Source organism: Balaenoptera borealis, assembly GCF_965194805.1.
Source record: "Balaenoptera borealis genome assembly, chromosome: 3".
Taxonomy (NCBI): Eukaryota; Metazoa; Chordata; class Mammalia; order Artiodactyla; family Balaenopteridae; genus Balaenoptera; species Balaenoptera borealis.
The window spans coordinates 170,587,189-170,600,868 of record NC_138866.1 but is presented as its reverse complement, the minus strand read 5'-3'; the positions used below and the strand labels follow the sequence as shown (position 1 = coordinate 170,600,868).

Here is a 13,680-nt window from a genome sequence, read left to right as displayed (position 1 = left end):
GTGTAAGTAAAAGTCTGTGCATGAAAGTTAGACAATAATATTTTTGATAACACCACTGAATGTTGGTAATATCTGTATAATTACATAATTCTGTGCACCATGTCAATTAACTCATGTAAACTGATAAGTTTTATTATTTATGGTTGATGTATTTTATTATATGTCTATTTTGACTCTAACCCTTTCTTATATACATAAAATTACTCTTAAAAAGGGATATTTTTATTCAATAGAAAGTATTGGCAAAAGAGTTTTAGAAGTTCCATTATTTTATTTCTTAACAGACTTATTAGATATAAATGATTCAATATAATTTTGAAAATAAGTGAAACCAGCAGATTCCATAAAGTGTGGTACCTTTGGTAAGTAACTTTAAATCAATTTGAACTATTTTTGAGTAGGATCAGTTCAACAGAGATACCTGTTATGAAACCATAGAGTGAGAAATACACTACATTCATTTTCCAGCTGAAATATCATAGAGTCTTTTTCTGAGAGCATTTAGAACTGCAACTTACGTTGTCTTATAAAGCACAATGTTAACAGTGATTTCTGTGATGAGACACTGCTGGTTTCTGTGAATATATCATTTCAAAGAGATAAACTTGAAAGGAAGATGATTAGATAGTGTTGTAAATGACTGACCTCTAGTGTTTCATAAGTTATGTTGGAAAAAGATCAACATGATATTCTCGGGATTATTTCTGTCAACATGAAAACATTTTGAAGAAAATTGGTAAATTTTAAGTACCCAAATCCAAAGAGTTATGGGAACGCAAGGCTTACACAGGCTATATGCTCAATAAATCAGCACTCAAATCTAGCTCCAAGTGGGAGTAACAGCAGGGACCTGTGGACAGAGTGGGGAAAACCACGGTTTTGTTTATTTGTGTTAGGTATTAGTTCTCCTGCACAGAGAAAAGGAAGAGGGCAATCTGTTATGTTCCTTTGAACTTAATGTTCCCAAGAATAAATAGTGAATGAGTGTCTCTCTTTATGAGTAATGATTGAGATCACTGAGAGACAGTGCAGATTGCACATGGGAAGGTGCACAAACAGCAAAAAAGTACCCCCTGCACCCTGCCATTGTGGTGGAAGGAGTTAAGAGGACTTGAATAAAGGAATGTTGTCCTTTGCATTCAGGTTCTAGACTGTAAATTCTAATGACTTGTGTTTTCTGGAACGATTTAAATGTCTCATTGTTCTCATATGTTTCTTTGCTGATCAAACATGAAATTGTCAATACAAATAGATTTACTTTGAGAAATGTGCATGGGTTTAAACAGAAAAATAGTCATTATTATTTTTTACCAAATTGATTTAAGATTTTTAATTTGAGGTATAATTGACATTTAACATTTTATTAGTTTCAGGTGCACAGTGTACATGATTCGATACTTGTATGCATTCTGAAAGGATCACAGCAATGTCTGGTTACCATCTGTCACCACACAGAGTCACACATCTTATTTCTTTTTTTTCCCTTGTGATGAGAACTTTTAATATCTACTCTCCTAGCAACTTTCAAATGTGCAGTACAGTGTTATTAACTATAGTCACCATGCTGGACCTTATGTCCCCATGTATTTATTTTATGACTGGAACTTTGTACCTCTTAACTCCTTTCACCCATTTCCCCCATCACTCAACCCCCCTCTCCCAGTCGTTATTTTCTTGCATGTTTCATTTAAAGGTTTTACCATGATAAATTGGATTTCTTTATCTTTCTTCAAATATGTTCATCAGGTTCAGCATCTAAGATTAAAATGGACTTTATATTTTTTAACTGATTCTGTTTCTGAAGAAAGTACTTTTTTATTCTCTTTCAATATTCACAATAAAAAAAGCTAAGAAATATTTTTTCCCTTTTCTTTCTCCCCGCCCAGGCAAAATACAAAGGCACCATTAAGGCGGACCTTTCCAATTCTCTTTATAAGCAGATGCCAGCCACAATTGACAGTGTCTTTGCAAGAGAAGTTACACAGCTACAGAGTGAGGTGTGGTTTTCCTGAATTATTATACAATTATGTAGACCAAACATATACCTAGTACCAATTGTTTAGCATTTTAAAAAGAGTTGTTTGTCTTAGATATTAAATACGGAGTGAGAAGTTGGAAGCGACTGATGCGTGTGCTGTCAGCTGTCGCTGGTGGAATCACAGATAATGACAAGGACCTGCCAGTATGTCAGTTACATGACGCTGTTTTTCCTAGTCCCATTCACCACTGCTAATAGAGCAAATTTGAATCTTATTTAGACAGTTTACTTAGATTACAATCTTATAGCAAATATTAAACTAGTCTTTAACTATGATCTTTAAGTGGAGAACATTCCAGTAGCTTATTAAAAGTTGCATAAAGAATTAATGGTTAAATTCAGGATCCACAGATCTGTGCTCCATCAATTAGACAAGTGGTTCCTGAATTTCTTTTCTGTGGATGGTGTTTTTCACTTGGTAGACTATCTCAGGCTACCAAAAAAGAGCCTCCACCAGGCGGAAATGGCCGTTTTAGTGATTGCAAGTTGCAGATGAACTTAAGAACTGTCATCATGTAAACTCATTTTGAATCCACAAGAGTTTAGGAGTAATTTTCCCTTTATAGTACATCAACACAGAAGGAATCCTTAATGCATTTAATCTATTGTGTTTCTTAAAACAGAATTTCAAAGCAGAATATTTTGCCTCTTTCTCACTCCTATTATTGCTTTGTTTTCTTCATAGCACGATCTGATTTTTTTTTTTTTTTTTTTTTTTTTGGTTACTTTATTAGTCCCTAAGAGAGCAGGGACCTTATCTGTCTTGTTCCCTGCTCCACCTCTGTACTTAGAACAGGCCCTGGAACACAGGGAGGATTTAGTAAATACTTGTAAAATGGATTTTTGTTCAATTTATTGATTTCCTTTCTAAGGAGATGTTTCCTTTTACATAGTTTATATTTTTCATGCTACATTTTTGGTTAATAATAATAAATACAAAGAAATGCTTACTATGTGTCAGGTACTGTTCTATGCATTTCACATATATTTATATCATTTAATCCTCACAGCTGCATGAGATATCCTCATTTTGGAGATGTAGAAACTGAAGCACAGAGAGGTTAGGTAACTTGCCCAAGGTCACACAGCTAATACATGGCAGACCCAGCACATGAACATGGATAGATTGGCTCCAGAGTCTGGGTTCTTAACTATACCCCTTACCACCTCTTTTTACTATTTCTATCCCTCTTTTTCTTATTAAACAAGTTACTTCTTTTTTCAGAATCTTTTTACTTTTAAGTAGAGGATACCTAGATAATTTTAAAATAGTCTGAAAATAGATGACTCTTGAACAATACCAAGTATAGTCATCCTTTGCAGAATATCTTTAAGTACTTCATTATCACAAACTTAAATGTCCACTATGTACCCAGCTTGGCAGTAAGCTAATCTCAGCTGTGCACATGAGGCTAAAAATATATGTCAGGGTTCTGCATGGCTGACCATGACTAATATGCCCCCTTTTTTTCCTGCCAACACCTGGTAACCCAGCCACTTGCTGATCACATGGACTACTTTATAAAGCAAGCAATTACAACACTTGATGTTTGACAACATTTATACAATAATAATAATAATAAGCAACAATTATGCGATAAAGAAAAGAAACAATCTTTTCTTATTTTTATACTTGGGAAGGTAAGATTTTCAGATATTTGCATCCTAATTGCTTTGGAAGGGCACAACTTTTCTCAAATTTTTATGGCATAAACACATCTAAAGTACATAAATATGTGCACATAGAACTTAACATGCAAAATAATCCATATTGTATATTTTGGAATCTATCTCTTTTTTTGCAGAATAGGTTATCACTTACGTTAGAATATGCACCCTAGGAAAGACATACGTGTGCTCTCAAGGAGCAGCACTGCCCAGTGTTATAATTAGTCCCTGAACTTGTCTGAAAGGAAAAACCTGGATTCCGAAGAAGGGATCTATTTCAAAGATTTATGTAATTGTAATAACATTTCTTTAGATTTACATAAATCTATTTTATTATTGTTAAAATTGCAATTCTCAATTGCCTAATAAGACAGGCAAGAAAGTAGAACTATTTGATAGTGTCTGTGATAATTATAGAACTAACCTTTTACTGTGTCCAAATAGTATCAGATTTGTGGCAACCTGAATTAGAGTATTAGTATTAGGCAAATACTAAAATTTAACTGTCTTCCAACTTCTGTTAAAAAGTATCCTAAACTTTTGACATTGGAACAAAATATTATCTTAAAATCAATTTGCAAACATTCTCAGATGCTTACATTCAAACTAGAGTGATGAGGTGAAGTTAGCTAGGTTAATACTCCTTGTAGAAAATGGCTGATAGGAAGAAGCACCTTAAAAAAAAGAGAGAGAGACAGATGTGGAGATTTTAGGAAGCCATTTTGTTAGATAACTCTCATTAAAAATTTTACAAGCAAAGATCACAAAGAAATCTTCTGGAAATGGATGGGCTGTGCCATGAAGTGCTGTGACCCTTCTCACCAGGGCTGTCTCAAGCAGAGACTAAATAATCCCTTATCACAGAAGTGATACAGGCTACTCAGGCATCTGAACTGAGGAGATTTATGAGAGCTTATGTTTTTATCTACAGTGGCCACAAGGTCCTGTTTCAGGAGCTTCAGGGCTGCCTGTGTTATGGGATTAAAAGTACATTTACCTATATAGTAGTTATGAAATATACTGTAAATCAGAAATATATGTATATATGAGATATAAACATATAAGATGAAATATATAACATAAATGTGTATATTATTTGCATAAACATATTTACGTATAATTTATATAAGACTATTGCAACTATCTTCCACTAGTTAGGCATCTAGTGCCATAGCAACCTTAATTCACAAGGTTGGAAGAAAACAGTATTAATCTAGGGAAATGCCACACAATAATGACAAATCCTAAGAAATCAAATTTATCAGAAAATTTATTAGTGTGACATAATTTTCCATTAGCTATTTTAAGGACGAAAATTAATATGATAAAGTTCAGCTGCCTCCAATTTGATGTAATCTTAATTCTAAAGTGGCGCTTAGCAGCAGCTATAAATGAAATGACTATTTTAATGCTGCAAGTAGAAAATTACATAGCCTTTTTAAGAAAGAGTGCTTTTTAAAATTGTGCTTGATGACTCACCACTTCTATGATAACCCACAAAATGATCAGCTGCATTGGTTATGTTTGTAAGTTCACAAGTACCATAGTCAAAAACGCAAAATCAACCAGGCATCCAGCAAAAAGGAGACAGGCATGTGCTAGTGTTTTTTTCCTTATAACAGATCTCATAGAAGTTGTTTCTTGGCTTAAGAGACTTGGCCACTCACTAAACTCCTCCTTCCTCCCCACAAGTTATAATAGATAATGTAATGAAACTGAGATAATGGACTTTCTCAGCCTGAATGGAGTTTCTTAATGGGTTTCCTGTTTAACATAATTAATTGGTGAAAATGTAAAAGATATGTCCATCAGAATTAGATATCCTGATGGATTAAATCAACGGACAGACTCTAGCAAGATGAATTATCCCTGGAATAATGTGAGGTGCTGTGTGCGAGGCCTAATAATCAACCAGATGTGGGAACAGGGCTGAGCAGGAGTGAACAAGACTTAGGGGCATTAGCTGACAGAAGTCTCAACACAGTAATCAAAAGGAAAATGGTGTGATCCATGGATGTGTTAATAGCATATAGCACATTTGAGATGATAACCTAGATTAAACTGAACAGTTCTAATTAGGATAGGTCAGGCCATATCTGGGATATTGTGGACACCTTAAGAAAGAGGAGGAAAAGTTGGAATTGTACTTCGGAGAGCGTTTAGAGTGTACAGGGGTTCAGTACCTTAATCTATGCAGACAGGTCCGGGGAATGGAAGCCACTGACAGCTGTGTTCCCATGTTTGGAGTTCTGTCCTGTGAACCAGATTCTTCCCTTATGGCCAAATGGATGCAGCTCTGGGGAGATAGACTTAAGTTTCATTAAAGGAGGAACTTTGTATCAGAATCTTCAAAATTTAAAGACTGTGATACCCAGGTTGAGTTCTCTTTCACTGGAAGTTTTCAAGAAAAACTCGGTGGGGGAAGCCAGAGAAGGGATTTGAACATTGATATTTGTACTAGATGACTTTCCCTTTTTTTTGGTAGGATCGGATGCTTTTACTTAAAAAAATTATTTTTGTAATTATCACTTGAATCCTTTAGACAAGTATATTATCTAAGTTAAGTGGGTGGTTAATTCTACTTATTAAAGCCTACAAAGAGTTTAAGCTCGTGAGAATGTTTAATAAACTCAGTTACTCATTCATTCACTAAACATTTATTGCGTTTCTATTCTGTGTCATTCAGTATGACTGGCACAGGATATTAAAAGATGTGTAAGATACGGACACAGCTCTCAAGGAGCTCATGTTGGTAAAAAGTTTTTCCTTAAGTGTAACTGTATACTTTCATTAAAAATTAGATCTTGTTTTGTCTTGGTGACCACTGTTCTAGTTTTTCTTTTTTAAGTTACCTTTATTCTGTGCCAAGTAATTCCAGTTCCATTTAATATCTTATTATTAAACTTTTAATATATATAATTTAAATTAATTTAAAAATAATTCATTAATTTATTCTTGTTTTATTCTCATCCGTTTAGTTATACTTTTTTTTATTTACTTTTTTATACAGTAGGTTCTTATTGGTCATCAATTTTATACACGTCAGTGTATACACGTCAATCCCAATCGCCCAATTCATCACACCACCATCCCCACTGACCCACGGCTTTCCCCCCCTTGGTGTCCATACGTTTGTTCTCTACATCTATGTCTCAACTTCTGCCCTACAAACCAGTTCATCTGTACCATTTTTCTAGGTTCCACATACATGCGTTAATATACGATATTTGTTTTTCTCTTTCTGACTTACTTCACTGTATGACAGTCTCTAGATCCATCCACGTCTCAACAAATGACCCAATTTCGTTCATTTTTATGGCTGAGTAATATTCCATTGTATATATGTACCATATCTTCTTCATCCATTCATCTGTCGGTGGGCATTTAGGTTGCTTCCATGACCTGGCTATTGTAAATAGTGCTGCAATGAACATTGGGGTGCATGTGTCTTTTTGAATTATGGTTTTCTCTGGGTATATGCCCAGTAGTGGGATTGCTGGATCATATGGTAATTCTATTTTTAGTTTTTTAAGGAACCTCCATACTGTTCTCCATAGTGGCTGTATCAATTTACATTCCCACCAACAGTGCAAGAGAGTTCCCTTTTCTCCACACCCTCTCCAGCATTTGTTGTTTGTAGATTTTCTGATGATGCCCATTCTAATTGGTATGAGGTGGTACCTCATTGTAGTTTTGATTTGCATTTCTCTAATGATTAGTGATGTTGAGCAGCTTTTCATGTGCTTCTTGGCCATCTGTGTGTCTTCTTTGGAAAAATGTCTATTTAGGTCTTCTGCCCATTTTTGGATTGGGTTGTTTGTTTCTTTAATATTGAACTGCATGAGCTGCTTGTATATTTGGAGATTAATCCTTTGTCCGTTGATCCGTTTGCAAATGTTTTCTCCCATTCTGAGGGTTGTCTTTTCATCTTGTTTATGGTTTCCTTTGCTGTGCAAAAGCTTTGAAGTTTCATTAAGTCCTATCTGTTTATTTTTGTTTTTATTTCCATTACTCTAGGAGGTGGATCAAAAAAGATCTTGCTGTGATTTATGTCAAAGAGTGTTCTTCCTATGTTTTCCTCTAAGAGTTTTATAGTGTCCAGTCTTACATTTAGGTCTCAAATCCATTTTGAGTTTATTTTTGTGTTTGGTGTTAGGGAGTGTTCTAATTTCATTCTTTTACATGTAGCTGTCCAGTTTTCCCAGCACCACTTATTGAAGAGACTGTCTTTTCTCCATTGTATATCCTTGCCTCCTTTGTCATAGATTAGTTGACCATAGGTGCGTGGGTTTATCTCTGGGCTTCTATCTTGTTCCATTGATCTATGTTTCTGTTTTTGTGCCAGTACCATACTGTCTTGATTACTGTAGCTTTGTAGCATAGTCTGAAGTCAGGGAGTCTGATTCCTCCAGCTCCTTTTATTTCCCTCAAGACTGCTTTGGCTATTCAGGGTCTTTTATGTCTCCATACAAATTTTAAGATTTTTTGTTCTAGTTTCGTAAAAAATGCCATTGGTAATTTGATAAGGATTGCATTGCATCTGTAGATTGCTTTGGGTAGTATAGTCATTTTCACAGTATTGATTCTTCCAATCCAAGAACATGGTATATCTCTCTATCTGTTGGTATCATCTTTAATTTCTTTCATCAGTGTCTTATAGTTTTCTGCATACAGGTCTTTTGTCTCCCTAGGTAGGTTTATTCCGAGGTGTTTTATTCTTTTTGTTGCAATGGTAAATGGGAGTGTTTCCTTAATTTCTCTTTCAGATTTTTCATCATTAGTGTATAGGAATGCAAGAGATTTTTGTGCATTAATTTTCTATCCTGCAACTTTACCACATTCATTGATTAGCTCTAGTAGTTTTCTGGTGGCATCTTTCGGATTCTCTATGTATAGTATCATGTCATCTGCAAACAGTGACAGTTTCACTTCTTCTTTTCCAATTTGTATTCCTTTTATTTCTTTTTCTTCTCTGATTGCCGTGGCCAGGACTTCCAAAACTATGTTGTATAATTGTGGTGAGAGTGGACATCCTTGTCTTGTTCCTGATCTTAGAGGAAGTGGTTTCAGTTTTTCACCGTTGAGAATGATGTTTGCTGTGGGTTTGTGGCATATGGCCTTTATTATGTTGCGATAGGTTCCCTCTATGCCCACTTTCTGGAGAGTTTTTATCATAAATGAGTGTTGAATTTTGTCAAAAGCTTTTTCTGCATCTATTGAGATGATCATATGGTTTTTATTCTTCAGTTTGTTAATATGGTGTATCACATTGATTGATTTGCGTGTATTGAAGAATCCTTGCATCCCTGGGATAAGTCCCACTTGATCATGGTGTATGATCCTTTTAATGTGTTGTTGGATTCTGTTTGCCAGTATTTTGTTGAGGATTTTTGCATCTATATTCATCAGTGATATTGGTCTGTAATTTTCTTTTTTTGTAGTATCTTTGTCTGATTTTGGTATCAGGGTGATGGTGGCCTCATAGAATGAGTTTGGGAGTGTTCCTTCCTCTGCAATTTTTTGGAAGAGTTTGAGAAGGATGGGTGTTAGCTCTTCTCTAAATGTTTGGTAGAATTCACCTGTGAAGCCATCTGGTCCTGGACTTTTGTTTCTTGGAAGATTTTTAATCACAGTTTCAATTTCATTACTTATGATTGGTCTGTTCATATTTTCTATTTCTTCCTGGTTCAGTCTTGGAAGGTTATACCTTTCTAAGAATTTGTCCATTTCTTCCAGGTTGTCCATTTTATTGGCATAGAATTGTTTGCAGTAGTCTCTTAGGATGCTTTGTATTTCTGCGGTGTCTGTTGTAACTTCTCCTTTTTCATTTCTAATTTTATTGATTTGAGTCCTCTCCCTGTTTTTCTTGATGAGTCTGTCTAATGGTTTATCAATTTTGTTTATCTTCTCAGAGAACCAGCTTTTAGTTTTATTGATCTTTGCTATTGTTTTCTTTGTTTCTATTTCATTTATTTCTGCTCTGATCTTTATGATTTCTTTCCTTCTGCTAACTTTGGGTTTTGTTTGTTCTTCTTTCTCTAGTTCCTTTAGGTGTAAGGTTAGATTGTTTATTTGAGATTTTTCTTGTTTCTTGAGGTAGGCTTGTATAGCTATAAACTTCCCTCTTAGACCTGCTTTTGCTGCATCCCATAGGTTTTGGATCATCGTGTTTTCATTGTCATTCGTCTCTAGGTATTTTTTGATTTCCTCTTTGATTTCTTCAGTGATCTATTGGTTATTTAGTAACGTATTGTTTAGCCTCCATGTGTTTGTGTTTTTTACGTTTTTTTCCCTGTAATTCATTTCTAATCTCATAGCGTTCTGGTCAGAAAAGATGCTTGATATGATTTCAGTTTTCTTAAATTTACTGAGGCTTGGTTTGTGACCCAAGATGTGATCTATCCTGGAGAATGTTCCATGCGCACTTGAGAAGAAAGTGTAATCTGCAGTTTTTGGATGGAATGTCCTATAAATATCAATTAAATCTATCTGGTCTATTGTGTCATTTAAAGCTTCTGTTCCTTATTTATTTTCATTTTGGATGATCTGTCCATTGGTGTAAGTGAGGTGTTAAAGTCCCCCACTATTATTGTGTTACTCTCGACTTCCTCTTTTATAGCTGTTAGCATTTGCCTTATGTATTGAGGTGCTCCTATGTTGGGTGCATATATATTTATAATTGTTATATCTTCTTCTTGGATTGATCCCTTGATCACTATGTAGTGTCCTTCCTTGTCTCTTGTAACATTTTTTATTTTAAAGTCTATTTTATCTGATATGAGTATAGCTACTCCAGCTTTCTTTTGATCTCCATTTGCATGGAATATCTTTTTCCATCCCCTCACTTTCAGTCTGTATGTGTCCCTAGGTCTGAAGTGGGTCTCTTGTAGACAGCATATATATGAGTCTTGTTTTTGTATCCATTCAGCAAGCCTGTGTCTTTTGGTTGGAGCATTTAATCCATTCACGTTTAAGGTAATTATCAATATGTATGTTCCTATGATCATTTTCTTAATTGTTTTGGGTTTGTTTTTGTAGGTCCTTTTTCTTCTCTTGTGTTTCCCACTTAGAAAAGTTCCTTTAGCATTTGTTGTAGAGCTGGTTTGGTGGTGGTGAATTCTCTTTGCTTTTGCTTGTCTGTAAAGCTTTTGATTTCTCCATCGGATCTGAATGAGATCCTTGCCAGGTAGAGTAATCTTGGTTGTAGGTTCTTCCTTTTCATCACTTTAAGTATATCATGCCACTCCCTTCTGGCCTGCAGAGCTTCTGCTGAGAAATCAGCTGTTAACCTTATGGGAGTTCCCTTGTATGTTATTTGTCGTTTTTCCCTTGCTGTTTTCAGTAATTTTTCTTTGTCTTTAATTTTTGCCAATTTGATTACTATGTGTCTCAGCGTGTTTCTCCTTGGGTTTATCCTGTATGGGACTTGCTGCGCTTCTTCGACTTGGGTGGCTATTTCCTGTCCCATGTTAGGGAAGTTTTCGACTATAATCTCTTCAAATATTTTCTGGGGTCCTATTTCTTCACTCACTGAGCAAATATTTATTGCAGTTTATGTCAGGCACTATTCTGGGTTCTGAGCATTTAGTGAACTAGACAGTTATATTCTAGTAAGAGAAGACAGAAAATAAGTAATTTTACAAAAATTAAACTGAGTAATTTAAATTTGTGAAGGAAATAAATAGGATAATATAGCATTAGACTGAGAGTAAGGGGATAATTTGCTGTCTTATGGATCTTCTTTACTTTTTAACTCTGTTGAGTTTGGTTAGTTCTACTTCTGAAGTACTTCTGATTATTCTCATGCCTTCTCTCCATCCCTGTGTGGGACAGATTTAATATGGTGGTGATGGGTGGCATTGCTATGATGCTTATTTCCCTAACAGAGAACAAGGCTTGACATATGTGAGAATTTTGTTATATTTTCTCCCAAAGTTTAGGGCTTTTAATAAGGTTTGTATTCTATTATAGCTGTACCTCCATAAAATCATAACAATCAATTAAAAAATGAACATTTCACTTTTAAATATCCAGCCACATCCCCAGTTTTGTCATTTTCTTTCCCAAGCTTCAAACCTTGAACATTTATGACCCTAAAACCTCTTGGATGTGGAAGATTTCCCAAAACCGTAGCTGAGATTTAAGCTAGATGAATACGAGTGGGGAGTTCAGCGTGTGGACAAAGACTTTTGAAATAAATGACAAAGACTTAGAATTAGGAGTCTAAACAGAAGCACAAAGATTAAAGTATTATGTATATCATTTTGTTATAGAAGCTTAGGCAAATTTGACCATTAATGGTGGTATTCAACTATATGAAATCCTAACAGAACACTGAAATTTAAAAAGTAAGGAATTTCATACACCTGTAAATGAAACTAACAATTATTTGTGTTTTTCTTAAGATTGCTTACAAGCAGAAGCACGATGCTGCCAAAGGATTCTCAGATTATGCCCACATGAAGGAACTGCCTGAGATCAAACATGCCATGGAGGTCAATAAGCACCAGAGTCACGTAAGCAAGCCATTCCTCATGATTTTCTGGAAAATTGTAGTTAACTGACATCAGGCCTAATGGGAGTGTTGTTGAAGTTTAAACGTTACAACATTCCTGTTCAAAAAGGACTTCAGAGTTTCTTTTATTTTTATGTCCCAGTGTTCAGTCAGAAGCACATCTGAATTATTCTGTCAGTTGTTATTAGAACCTTGTAGAATGCCTTCAAAATGTCAGGCACTTGCAGAACTGGGAAATTGGGTTTTTAACAGCAATTCCTAGAACTTCCTTGACTTGATGGCGTTACTCCCACGGTTTACAGTGCAGAATTGCAGAACTGGGATGCTAGTGAGATTGTACCCCACTGTGGTTTCTTCTGGAATTCATGTGGGGGGCAGATTGTCACACTTAAGACCCAAGAGGAGTAGGAAAGCAATAGATGTGTAACGGCTGGCTTAGAAGCAGAAGCCAAGAGAGAGGAAACAAGCCCATAGAAAACACATTTATTCTTTGGCTATAAGGTAACAAGTACATCAAAACCTTCATGTGTTTGCTCGATTACCACTACTATCTTGGGGGCCTAGAAGAATATTTCTTCCTGAAATTTCAGTGGAAGCTTATTTGTCTCATTATCATGAATTCTTTGCTTTCTAGAAGGAACGTAGGAACTGTTTGTCAGGTCCTTTATGGGTTAGAATCAGTTAAGATAAAGTGTTTGCCTTCGTTGAGTTAAAAAACTCCCTTTCTTTGAAAAGTACCTGAAACATCTCTGTCATCTCATACAGGCTCTGCCCCACCACTTAGTTCTCTTACTGAATGGTGCTTTGCTGCCTCAGGGCCTCCAGAGCCCCAGCTGTGCAGTGTCTCTTTGTAGGATGGCAACAGTTATCTGATATTAAATTGCAATAGGTCAATGCTTAAGTAAAAGCTGAGTGAGCTTTTACATTTTAATCCAAATGTATAAACACGTGCCCATACCAAAAGTGCTTTTCTAAAATGGGTTAAGATTGATAAGAGATGAAGAAGCTACATGTCTGTAATTACCAGCTAGGCCATTTTACCAGGAGGCTTTATGAGAACTTCTGCTTACAGAATGACTATCATAATCCTAATAACTACCGCTTAGCAAGCACTGCCGCGCACAAGAGACTGTGCCGAGACTTTGATCATTGCCAGTTCTTGCAGAATCCGTGTACTGATTCCCATTTTGCAGATGAAGAAAATGAGACTAAAGAATCAAACTCCCTAGTCCACTCTTTCCGTTACACCCTGCTGCCTCCCTCTTGAAGGTCACTGGTTATTGGTCAAGATTTTAAATGAAAATTTTAAAATGTAGGGCAAAATAGGTTATCATTAGAATTCAGATCAATGGATCCAGTGCATTTGCAAGAAAGAAAAACCGGACCCTGAGCTTCCACTGTTTGGAGCGGAAGAAACTTTGAACTCCCATAGATGACGTGGCTTCGAGGATGGTCTGGT

General features: G+C 35.7%; 1 protein-coding gene across 12 annotated transcripts in view; it reads left to right on the top strand.

Moving 5' to 3' along the window:
* The window catches only part of NEBL (nebulette), a 111,564-nt gene that overhangs the window by 10,335 nt on the left and 87,549 nt on the right, over positions 1 to 13,680 (top strand). For 11 of the 12 annotated variants that reach the window (XM_082385318.1, XM_082385323.1, XM_082385324.1 and 8 more), the window contains 2 exons: positions 1,887 to 1,997; positions 12,112 to 12,222. In XM_082385318.1, the coding sequence (XP_082241444.1) occupies positions 1,887 to 1,997; positions 12,112 to 12,222 (222 nt within the window). The remainder of the gene's footprint in view (positions 1 to 1,886; positions 1,998 to 12,111; positions 12,223 to 13,680) is intronic. The other variant, XM_082385327.1, reaches the window with a different exon arrangement.